The sequence below is a fragment of the Carassius gibelio genome, chromosome B18 (assembly GCF_023724105.1).
Source record: "Carassius gibelio isolate Cgi1373 ecotype wild population from Czech Republic chromosome B18, carGib1.2-hapl.c, whole genome shotgun sequence".
In the NCBI taxonomy this organism is placed as follows: domain Eukaryota; kingdom Metazoa; phylum Chordata; class Actinopteri; order Cypriniformes; family Cyprinidae; genus Carassius; species Carassius gibelio.
In genome coordinates, this window is record NC_068413.1 from 18,103,501 (window position 1) to 18,115,726 (window position 12,226).

At 36.3% G+C, this 12,226-nt stretch overlaps 1 protein-coding gene across 1 annotated transcript; it reads right to left on the bottom strand.

The window, feature by feature from the left end:
* Positions 1-1,997: 1,997 nt before the first annotated feature.
* Positions 1,998-11,439, bottom strand: LOC127977727 (SH3KBP1-binding protein 1). Its single transcript, XM_052582772.1, has 18 exons — positions 11,243-11,439; positions 10,903-10,956; positions 10,666-10,711; positions 10,498-10,571; positions 10,358-10,416; positions 10,175-10,255; positions 8,848-8,985; positions 7,176-7,266; positions 6,912-7,102; positions 6,714-6,829; positions 6,511-6,598; positions 6,277-6,393; positions 5,966-6,136; positions 5,100-5,255; positions 4,924-5,020; positions 4,656-4,840; positions 4,457-4,583; positions 1,998-3,453 (listed from the first exon to the last, which is right to left on the bottom strand). The coding sequence occupies exons 1-18, from the start codon at positions 11,287-11,289 to the stop codon at positions 2,895-2,897; spliced, it is 2,397 nt and encodes a 798-aa protein (XP_052438732.1). The 5' UTR covers positions 11,290-11,439; the 3' UTR covers positions 1,998-2,894.
* Between the last annotated feature and the right edge of the window lie 787 nt (positions 11,440-12,226).

Below are 12,226 nucleotides of genomic sequence, written 5' to 3' on the forward strand. Positions count from 1 at the left end.
GTCCAGAGTGCTTTTTTTTCAGGTAAATTAAACTTTAAAAAGGTTAAGTATTCTAGGAAGAATAACTATATAATAGAAAGTTATTCTAATATTATGTAGATAACGAAAAATAAAAATCATGTTAAAATTTAATTTTATATATAACGACAAACGTCTATTATATTACACACAAACATATTACTAAGGAATAATGAATAATAAAATATTATATAATTCATATCATATTTTAAAACATCTGTTAAATTATATATTTTTTTTTTGCTGATAATCAGTAACAATATTACATAAAATACATTATTATACAAATGTAATTATTAATAAATAATAATTAAATATATTATTAATGTCCATTTGACTGACTTCTTAAATTATTATGATAATGAATTATTTTAGTGATAATCAGTAACACTATAAAAATGTATATTATGTATATATAAAAGACAATATATATTATACAAAACTAATAATTAATCATGAATAAGTATATTTATTATTAATGTATCAATTCAAATTATAATAATGATCAAGATTTATTTTACCATTTATTATTCTAATGTATTGGAAAATGGTTTTCTGGTATTTTCAAAAGTAGATATTGATATCTGAACAAGTGCATTTACAAACAATAACTTTAAAAAGCTATATTCAGTGTTCTAAGAGGAATACGGTTAGAAAAAATGCAAGTATAACTCATTAAATGGTTCATGATAACCACAATATGTTTCATTGCATTCAAAACTTTCAGTTTCAGATGCATTTAGGAATTAATACTGTTAAGATACCACATTTTCAAGCTTGTCATGGACAGGGTACAATACCAGGTTATGATATGAATGCAGTGAACGTTCAGACTTCATATTCTAACATATTCAAATTCAAGCTGACTATAAGATGCAACTCATGTTTTGTCATCTCAGAGGCGCACAGATTCTCCGACAGCAGTCTGCGTTTACACACAACAGTCCTCTGAGGCGTGACGGAGTGCAGTCTGTGCTCGTGTGTGTATCTGTGCAAACCCTGTTCAAAGCTTGCTGATTATATATATATATATATATATATATATATATATATATATATATATATATATATATATATATATATATATATACACACACAGTACAGACCAAAAGTTTGGAAACATTACTATTTTTAATGTTTTTGAAAGAAGTTTCTTCTGCTCATCAAGCCTGCATTTATTTGATCAAAAATACAGAAAAAAACTGTAATATTGTGATATATTATTACAACTTAAAATAATAGTTTTCTATATCAATATGCTTTAAAAAACTAATTTATTCCTGTGATGCAAAGCTGAATTTTCAGCATCATTCCTCCAGCCTTCAGTGTCACATGTAACATCAGTCGATCACATGATCATTTAGAAATCATTCTAATATTCTGATTTATTATGAGTGCTGGAAACAGTGCTTCTGTCTAATATATTTGATCAATAAAAGGTTCAAAAGAACTATTTATAAAAAATAAAATAAAATAAAAATAAAAAAAAAATTACAGACGAGTAGTGTATATAGTTATTACAAAATATTTACATTTTAAAAACATAGCTTCTTTTTCTTTTTTTATTCATCAAAGTATCCTAAAACAAAGTATCACATTTTCTGGAAAAATATTAAGCAGCAGAACTGTTTCCAACTTTGATAATGAATCATCATATTAGAATGATTTCTAAAGGATCATGTGATAATGATCATAAAAATTCAGCTTTGCATCACAGAAATAAATGATCATTTAAAGTATAATACATTTAAAAACAATTATTTTAAATTGTAATAATATATCACAATATTACATTTTTTTCTGTATTTTTGATCAAATAAATGCAGGCTTGATGAGCAGAAGAAACTGCTTTAAAAATCATTAAAAATAGTAATGTTTCCAAACTTTTGGTCTCTACTGTATATATATATATAGTGCTGCCTGTAACAGAGCTGCAAGCACTACATACTCTGTAAGCAAACACTTCATCTCTCGCTCTGTTTAGCAATGCATGCCGACATATACAGTATTTTTATTTTTTTACTTTTAAAAAGAACCACCTGTAAACTGCTTATTACAGACATAAAAAATGAGATTTGTTTTGCTCTTGTTGATTTATAATGCACATGTGTAATGTAAACACTGTAATATATGGTGCTCTACAGATGTCAGAATCAGCACTGAGCTGTCGAGCAGTGATTACACATCCCTGTCAATCTGAACAGCATTCACACACACTTCTAACTCTAAACCCAGCACAGCCTCGAGACGATGACGTGTAACTTCTGCTCCAGCAGCATCACGTCATGAACCTGACCAAATAATGACCGTTTTCATACAGGCCGCTTGGACACGCCCCCATCCTGTCATTGGCTGGCTAAACCCACTGCCCCGCCCTGTTCTCACTCGATTGGTCGATCAATGTTTCAACAGCACCAGAGACACAGTGTTTCCACTTTCCAGTGATCGTTAGTTGCATACGTTTGGGAAGTATGTTAACATGCCAAAAAAAAAAAAGTTACCAGCCAGTCCATTTTTGTATATGATTAAACAAATCAAGACTTTGTGGATCATAATAACTCCACACTCTGTATTATAAGGCACCCAGTGATTCGGAGAACACTGTTCTAAAAGAAATATCTTGTAAATGCTATAATATGTTATCATAATTTTGAAATACTCAGTTTTTGTGAATTACATACATATATATATATATATATATTCTCTGATATTGAGAATACTGTTCTAAAAGAAGTATACATATCATTTTTTATATATAATTATAGATAAATATTATTCAATGACTAATTCTGTATTTCTGAATAGTTCTGCTTAAGGGTAGAACATTCAATCTGTTAATTATTATTATTATTTTGTCCCGTGTGTCCACGTTCCTCTCAGAAGCTGGTTTCATTCATATGAGGTTTGGGGCTGGTGGACGATGAAGAGGCGGGGCTTTCTTGTCCAGGTACGATCTCATTGGACGGGCTCTCACCGGTCGGAGAGGTCGGAGGTCGTCTTGGAGAGGCGGGCGTCTGTGATCTGGCTGGACTGAGTGGTGAAGGAGCAGGACTTGGTGCTGCTGAAGCTGGTCTCCTCATGGATGCCGCTGCTGATGATGATGCTGATGATGATGAAGGTGTGGAGAATGAGGACTGTATTCTGAGGCTGATCCGTGCGTCCAGCTCGCTGCAGGCGGCTAAGCTCCGTCTCCCCGCGTCCAGGCCGGCCGCGTCCGAGCTCTTGGCCCTCTCCTGACAGCGCTCCACGAAGCTGCCCCTGCGGATGGAGCCGAGGTCGCTGCCGGCCACAGACGCCTGGCTCAGGCCCAGGTGGGGCGGCTCGCGGGGTCTGAGGGGGACCAGAGGGGCCTGACGGGGCAGACTCCCGGTCAGAGGAGCCGGACCCCGAAAACCACCAGCAGCTCGAGCCATTTCACTGAACTGAGACTGAAGACTGAGGGACACACACACACACACACACACACACACACACACACAATATAAACCAGCAACACTGCCATCTACAGGACAAGAGGAACACTTCACTCTACTGTGTCTTTCATATTTACATGCAAATAAACAGAGGTGCACACACATTTATAAGAAAACCTGGAGATCTGCACATACTGTGACCCATTAAATATAACTATCAAAAATAAATTATTAATAATAATAATAATAGTGATAATATTTTGCACTTTTAGTTATTTAAAAATAATAATAATAATAAAGTGTGATTATACTATTATATTCTTAAATAAAAAAGGAGTATTAAATACTTAATTACTAATTATTACATAGTAAACAAATAAAATTGTAATATTTACTATGTTTTTTTAATATACACACACATATATATATATATATATATATATATATATATATATATATATATATATATATATATATATATATATACACATATATAATGTTAATCGATAATTTTTTTTAAATTGCTATTGAATTTATATTGATATTAAATCGCATGATTGTCTTGAGTAAACTCATAATTAATTGCAACTTAATCACACATTTTATATGTTCTAAATGGTCTTAAATTAACTTATGTATATTAATTTATCTTGTATATCTAAATACACATACATTTAGTATATATTTTGAAAATATTTACATGTATGTACATTTATATATTTATATAATTATGTTATATATTAATATATTTAATATACAAACAATTGACTGCATGATTGACTGCATGTAATGATGTCAAGTTCGTAATGAACTAATGTAGGGTGCAAATCAACGCAAGCTTCGTGTGCTTCATGCATTATGAAAAGTAGCAAGCACATTTCACATGATTAAAGAAAACGGACCACATGTCTGTAAAATGCAGTAGGTTCATATTTAGGTGATTACAATAGTTAAACACGCAGACCTATGTTAACATGTATAATGTTAAGTGTTTCCCGTGTGTGTGATCGTGCGTCTGTGTGTACCTGCAGGTGGAGCTGCGTGAGGAGTGTGTGAGAGACGCGGCGGGACTCATGTCTGGTGTTCGGGTCAGAGCCAGATCACACTGGTCCAGAAGCTCCAGCAGCTCCTCTTCAGTGGGACCCCCGAGAGCTGCAACACACACACACACAAACTGAGAAACCGATGTCTTCGGCTGTCCTCACGGTCATCCTCCGCTCCTACCTTTGATGTCCACCTTCCCTGCGATCTCCATGGCTGTGGTGAGGTCCCAGGTCTGGATGCTGCCGTTACTGTGTCCGCTGAAGAGGTACCGGCGCGGCCTGGAGCCGATGCGGCTGGATCCCTCACACTCGTGCACCACGAACGCTGTGATGGACGTCCCATCGACCGAACGCACCTCACACACCCTTCAGAGGAGACACACATCAGTGTGAGCTAACATCGGTTATATTAACTAGTCAGGTGCTGGTGTGTCCTGTTTGTGTCTGACCTCTTCCCGTTGGAGGAGAGCCTCACGTAGAGTTTATCCGTGTCGGGGACCACTCTCTGGATGAACACCTGCTGCTCGTCACGCTCTCCATACGGACCTGCATCACTCAACACATCATGACCCTGAAGCAGCACTATTAATATGAATGTGATTTCACTCCACTCACTACATCTCACCGATCTCAGTGCCAGCGGAGCAGCCTCCGTGGCCGTCGATATCGTCCAGTGAGAGGATCTTGAAGGACGTGAGGGGGGTGGAGCCAGGCTGAGTGGAGATCATGCCTCGGAAGCGTGTCACCGTCCAGGTGCGCACGTGATTGTTGTCTGCACACACTGCAGCAAGGACCACAGAGGGTTAATTACTTCTTTCATTTACACGGGGAAACAGATAACGAAAAAAAAGAATTTGAAGAAAAAAATTTTGTAGGTTTAGGAAATTCTGGAGTTACTGTTTTTATCCAATTTAGCATTAATGATTTTTTTTTTTTTTTTTTAAAGCAAATTATTACACTAGTGATTCTTCCTTTTGATCCTTGTTATCAAATGCAAAATGTTTTTGTTTTTAATTCAATGTTGTTAAATTGTACTGATTTATTATATTTTTAAGAAAAAAGCTAAATATTTTTACAGGTGATTTCAGACTTTTGATCTCTACTATATTCCTCGCATAAATGAGCATGTGTATTATTATTTGTATTAATTTTTTTGCAATTTACTTTTAATTTAAGTTAATGTTTTGCAAAACACCGAAGTTCTTGTTCTCCAATGCGGTGTCAATTTTTTTTGCAGTTTTAAAAAATACGGATGTTCTTGTTTTTCAATTCAGTGTGAAAAATTTTTTATTCTTTTATTTCTTTAAAAGTGATTTCATACTTTTGATCCCTTTTATATTCTGTACATAAATGAGCATGACAGATGATGATGAATAAATATTTCTAGGTCACTGATCAAAAGCAATAAATAAAATAAATGTTTTAGAAGTTTTGTGTAAAGTGTCTTATGGTTATTTTTTACTACTGATCTCCAGACACTCTGCACTGTACCAGAGATGAGGTGTTTCTCAGACAGCATGATCTTGGTGACAGGGCTGCGGTGGACGGAGAAGGTCTGGAAGAGCTGTGGACCGGATCCCACCGTCTCCGGATGCTGCACGATCACACGCACCGTGCCTGAACTAGTGCCATACGCGATCTCGATCCAGTTCCCACTGTCACCTGAACAAACACCGAATACATTACAGTGCAGTTAAATGCAAGTCAGTGCATTCCACAGCAGCCGTTTAATTTAATAACATCGCATTCATTTATTCTTTCACTAGTTGAGTAGGGTTTAGTGCTATGCGGGCTGGCATTACTTGTTTTGGGCGTCAGGTAGACACTCAGAGCAGTAATGGCGTCTTCGGTGGGATCTCGATACAGTTCGGTCACCAGCAGATCGTTATCCTTCATCCTCAGAGGAAACTTCTGGACATCTGACAGACACAGAAAAGCACAGCGTGTTGAGATCAGCTTCATCAACCATGAAAAAACTCAAATCAAAACCTGAAAGCATGATATATTAGGTATTTATCCACCGATTATCACTTTACCTATATAGTAAATAGATCCATTATTGCATCCCAGAATGAGGAATGACCCGGCTGTGTCGTAACTGTTGATAGGAACCACATCCTGGTTCTGCATTAAGAGAGGTGAAGAAATCAGGACGTGAACACTTCTGCTTTTTTCCATATGAAGGAATGGATGTCATTTGAAGAAATGAGTCACAAACGCATCGGTCAGCTCTGGTTACCTGCCAGTGTTTGGTGACGGCGTTCCACACTCCCACTTTCCCCGTGTGGCTGGTGGCGATGAGCTGATTTCCCACGAAGAACAGAGCCTCCACCGGCACATTCAGACTGAACACACCTGTGGATCACAGCACACAAGATCCTGGTTTACTAGCATCTGACAAAGAGCCCGGGCTGCATTATATAGCATGAGAGCTTACCAATTTCACTGCCGTTTCCATCAGGACAGATCGCCCACAGTATGATTTCTGTTCCTGATGCAACAGCAACCATCTTATCATTGTCCCCCAGGGATCCGCCCATGACTTTGGCATTAAGAGCGACTCGGTCAATCACCCAGTCCAGCTGAGGACTGGTGAACACCTGCTGCCACCCAGTCGACTCTTTAACCCTGAGCACAGAGGAAACAAGTCACCTATACATCCCAATCATTCCTGTGTGTGTCATTCAGAGAGGAGCCCTACCTGTAACACACCACAAACTGAGCATATGCCACAGCAATCCAGTTATGATGACCACACACGATTCTGACCATACCTGGGTCAGAGACCGGACCTGGACAACACACAACACACACCAGTCAAGAGAGTACGAATAATCACTAGCTACAACTGAAAACAGGGAGAAAACCCAAGAGAACTAGAGTAAAATAACACAGAATAAAAATAACCAGACAGGTTATTAACAGGAATAGAGACGAGTAGAACAGACTAAAATAAATAGAATGGAATTATCCACAGAGCAAAAATCAGAGTAGAAATTAGGACAGTAGAATAGAGTGAAAATAGAATTAATCACGTCAAAAATGACCTGACTAAAACAGAACAGAATAAAACAAACAAGAGCTTCAAATTATGAACTGAAGTGAATAAAACAGAATTAAACTGAGAAGAGCAAAACTGAAAAATATAATAAGAGAACAGAATTCACCAGAGGAAATTAGCAACCAAGTAGAGTACCACAGAGTGAAATAAAATAGAATAAAACTTTTCAGAGTAGAAATTAGTAGAGTATAAAATAGTAACATATAATAGAATTAACTACAGTGCAATAGGAAAATCAGAGAGTAAAATAGAATTAATTGGGTCAAAATGACCTGACTAAAACAGAACAGAATAGAACCAGAGCTGAAATTAATTGAATAAAACAGAATTGAACTGACAAGAGCAGAACTGAAAAATATAATGAAACGGAACAGAATTCTCCAGAGAGGAAATTAGCAACCAATTAGAGTACCATAGAGTGAAATAAAATAGAATAAAACTTTTCAGAGTAGAAATGAGTAGAGTATAACATAGTAAAATAGAACAGAATTAACTACAGTGCAATAGATCATTTTGCCATGATTAATTCTATTTGACTCTATACTAATTTCTACTCTGATTTCTGAGTCAAACAGAACAGAATAGAACAACCAGAGTGGAAATGAATTGAACTGAATAAAACAGAAGATCAGAACTGAATAATAGAATAAAACAGAACAGAATTCACCAGAGGTAATTAGTAGCCAAGTAGAGTACCACCACTGAGTGAAATTATATATATATAAAAACAGATAGAACAGAGTATAACGGATTCTAAGTTCAATAAAACAGAGTAGAACAATTTTAATAGAATGTAACAAATCAGATGAAAGGAGAACAACTTAGTAGAGTAAAACAGAAAAAATCACAGTAGAAACTATCAGACTAAAATAGAGAATAACAGAATAAACCATACTGAAACGGAGTACAATAGAACTGAATAAAATCAGAGCAGAAATTAATAGAAACTGCGTGAAATAAAACTGAAGCAAGCAGATAATAACGGAGTTATAGTATTTGAAATAATAGAATAAACCAGTAGAAATAAGCTGAACCAAGTACAGTAGAATATAATAGAGCAGAACTGAGTAGAATAAAATAGAAAACAAAACAGAATAAATCAGAGTAAATAAGAGTGCAGTATAATAGAAAATAACAGAATAGAACAAACCAAAGTAAATTATCATAATAGAAAAAAAAATTCATTGGCAAATGTAAATCTCAGCAGAATATAATAGAACAGAATTAAGTAAAGTGGAATGCAATGAAGAAGAAGAGCAGAGAAAATAAGAGTAGGATAGAATAGTGAAAGGCTCTCTAGATGAAGGCAGACCTGTGGCTCTCTCCTCTAGAGCAGCTTTGCTCAGGTTCGGAGGCATTGTGTTACTCCTCCTCACAGGGGCCCTCTCCACCGGCCCCCGGAGCTGGGCTCCTGCCACACTGTGCCTGTTCCTGCGCTTCACCGGGTACACTGTGACACACAATCAGCCGTCACTAACCATCAGTTCTGTAATCGAGCAATCTGTCGATTATTCTGACGATTAATCGAGCAATCAGATAATTATAATTAAGTGAACAATAGCCTTTGAAATGACTTAAAATACATATTTAATAGCAATGAGGCAATAATAATTAGATCAAATAAAGTATCAAAAGCAAGTTATCATGGGTTTTATTAAACAAAACTGTTAAAATACAAAATGTATTATAAACAATAGAGCTAATGTACTTTACGCATTATAACAAACACCAGCACAAGATGAAGAATAAATTAGAGGCTGCACAATCTAATCCTCATTTGGTTAAATCTCCACTTAATCTTTGGCAATTTCATTATGATAGAAAAGCCAATGTGATATGTGAACATCAAAACATGGAAACTCAGAGCAAGGGTCCAAGCTTCTAACTTTAAAATCATGATCAAAAGTTATATTTAAAAATATATCACTGTATTCTTCTGGATTTGCGTTGCTTTTTTAATGATTCGCCTTACAGATCTGATGAAATAACACATGTTGCGTTCCCAGATGACAATGTCAACAGTGACATCTAGAGGTCAGCTGCAATTATAGCAGCCGCTTTCAAAGGAGTCACATCGTGTTGATTCCAGTTTCAACACAAAAGCAAGAATTATTTTCTGAGAATCTGGAAAAGTGTCACTATGAAGCAGGGAAGGAACGCCAAGCATTTCACGTCTCCGTGTAATGAAGTAAGCCGCGCTTCAGGTGTTTCATTGTGATGCAAAAATCCTCAAATAGAGATTTCTTGTTTATTTCAAACCAGTCGACTTGAAAAGTATTAAAAAATAAAAAGACAGAGAGTGCAGAGCCACCTTGTCAGACGATAAAAGTGTGTGCGGAGCAGCATTTACTGTGAATGGATCCGCTCTGACACACACACTTACTGTACGCATGCACAAATATTAAACCTGCACCGCATATATCTATTTAAATCATAGCTTTTTTAAAGTCTTAATAGATTCATGTTTTATTATGATTTTGAAAGTGGTTTATTGCTTCTATTACCGATTTTTTTAAATGGATTGCTTGAATAGAATGGAGGAATGGTTGCATGCACACACCAAACGAGTCTCTCTGAATCATGCAGTCTGTCTAAAGTAGAGCTGAACTTTGTCTCTGAGCTCAGGGTTTGTTGTGTACCTGGCGGAGGCAGATAGCCGTTGAACAACACGTTCCCGCAGGAGGAGCGATCCAACTCATCACACAGCTGCAGCTTACGCACTGCGGAGGAGATAAAGACACGATTAGAGGAGAAACCACCATCTAATCAACATGCAAGTGTCTCAAAAGCATCAGAATGATCCCAGAACAGCCTGATCTCACCCAGCGGCGTGATCCCATAGAACTCTGCCTCGTGCATCAATAAGCGCACATCTATAGACCTGTCAGCCAAAACAGAGTTATGCCATTTAAAACCAAATAAGACAGTGTTAAATTATCTCCTTTACAAAACACAGACTCGCCTGGGGTGGAGCTCTTTGGTGCGCAGGAAGTTGAGAATAGGAGCAAACAGAGACGGATCTCTGTCAATGAAAATCTAAAGACAGACAAACATTGGGCTGCATGAAACATTTCCGAAAAGATTGTGTGTTAGTATTATTAGCAAGTATATAATGTATAATAAACTTTACCGCTCCAGTCTCATCTTTCAGGGTTGATATCCGTCCACTTAGTAAACTAGAAGTATTAAACACACACATGCATTTATTGTTTCAGTTCTTATAAGAATTATTCCAAAAAACAAGCCTATATATTACATATCAGTTATTATTAATTAAACCTAATTTAAGTTAAAAGCTCTTAAAATTGTCAATATCCATTAAAAGTTGCAGAGGTTTGTTCTAGTGCATGATCTAAAGCACACAAACCTTGAGAAGAACGAGTCAGGAACCCATGTCAGAGTCTGTCTGGAGGAACTGAACCTGTGTTTATTCATTCAGACGGAAAAACAACAAAACATTTAGCCAAAAAGAAGGAAAAAATCATTTTCACCCATCCAGAACACGACAGAGTTCCGTGTAAAGGTGTGCAGATGTTTATTAATCTATATTTACAGTAAGTTAAGTCAAAAACAACACTAAAACACTACTGCAGACTAGTTGTTATAAAGATAGATAGCCTAAAGCATCATTATAGGGTAAGAAATGCTAATGTTTATAAGTTGTTTTGCTTGTTTCGAGCAGGATGTAGTTTGGTTTAAAACAAAACCTTTTCCCCCCGACGTTAAGATGAATGATGTCTCCAATCCTCGCCATGATCTTCGCTTTTGAAGCAAAGCGTTCAGAGTTTATCGTGTTTTTAAGAAGGTGTTAATATTAACTTCATAATAAAAAAGCTGTTTAGTTCACTAGCCGTGGTGAGGAAACGGCAGACGAGCGGAAGTTGTCACGCAATATTTCCTGCGGAAGTGAAAGGCGCACCCGACTTTCAGAATAAAGGTCCTCAAACTAACCTAGAAGCATCAAGCGCTCCTTCTTCTCGAGGAAAAGACGTGTGTTTTTAATGCAATCAATGCCTAGTTCGTTTTTTTTAATTTTAGATAGAGCTTATTCTTTGTTGATTGTTTGCATAAAAAAGATAAAAGATAAGAGAAAAAAGACAGAGGCTACAAACAATAACATTCCCATCAGACACCTAATCCACAATCATTTTAATACTTAGTGCCCGTTTTTGTCATGCAACATTAGTAACGCGCCCTAGAGGAATCTTCACGTAAGCAGGCATATTTCTCAACTTTAATTAGATAAGGTACAACAGCAAAACATAATCACTAGTGACCTCACTTGAGTTGGGTTTTGAGTTTTGCGAGATCATCTGTCTAAAAATAAAATAACGTTTCTGCGTTTCAACAAGTTTAAGCTTTTGCTATTTGCATGACATCATGGAAGTAATATTCTTCATTAAAAAGGTTCATTAACACTAACTCTGCATGTGTGTATATGTTATAAAGTATCGGACATCCATCCCTCATCACATACACCTGGATGCTCTGGCCTTGCTCAACAGCTGTAATAACATTCCTGTAAAACATAGCAGTATACTCTGAATTTTTATTTGTTTTTGTTTTTTTTCTTTCACATCATCTACATTGTTTTTTCCTGCCATTACAGTCACGTATATAAATAACCATTTAAAACATATTATATGTATTGAACACTGCAAAAAAAAAAAAAAAGGCATTTTTTTGGATTC

Coding starts and splice junctions, on each gene's coding strand:
- LOC127977727 (XM_052582772.1), bottom strand. CDS start 11,289: ATGGCGAGGATTGGAGACATCATTCATCTTAACGTCGGGGGGAAAAG. Junction 8,986..10,174: donor CGGCTATCTGCCTCCGCCAG/GTACACAACAAA, acceptor TGTGTGTCACAG/TGTACCCGGTGAAGCGCAGG. Junction 5,256..5,965: donor TGAGAAACACCTCATCTCTG/GTACAGTGCAGA, acceptor TCCTTGCTGCAG/TGTGTGCAGACAACAATCAC.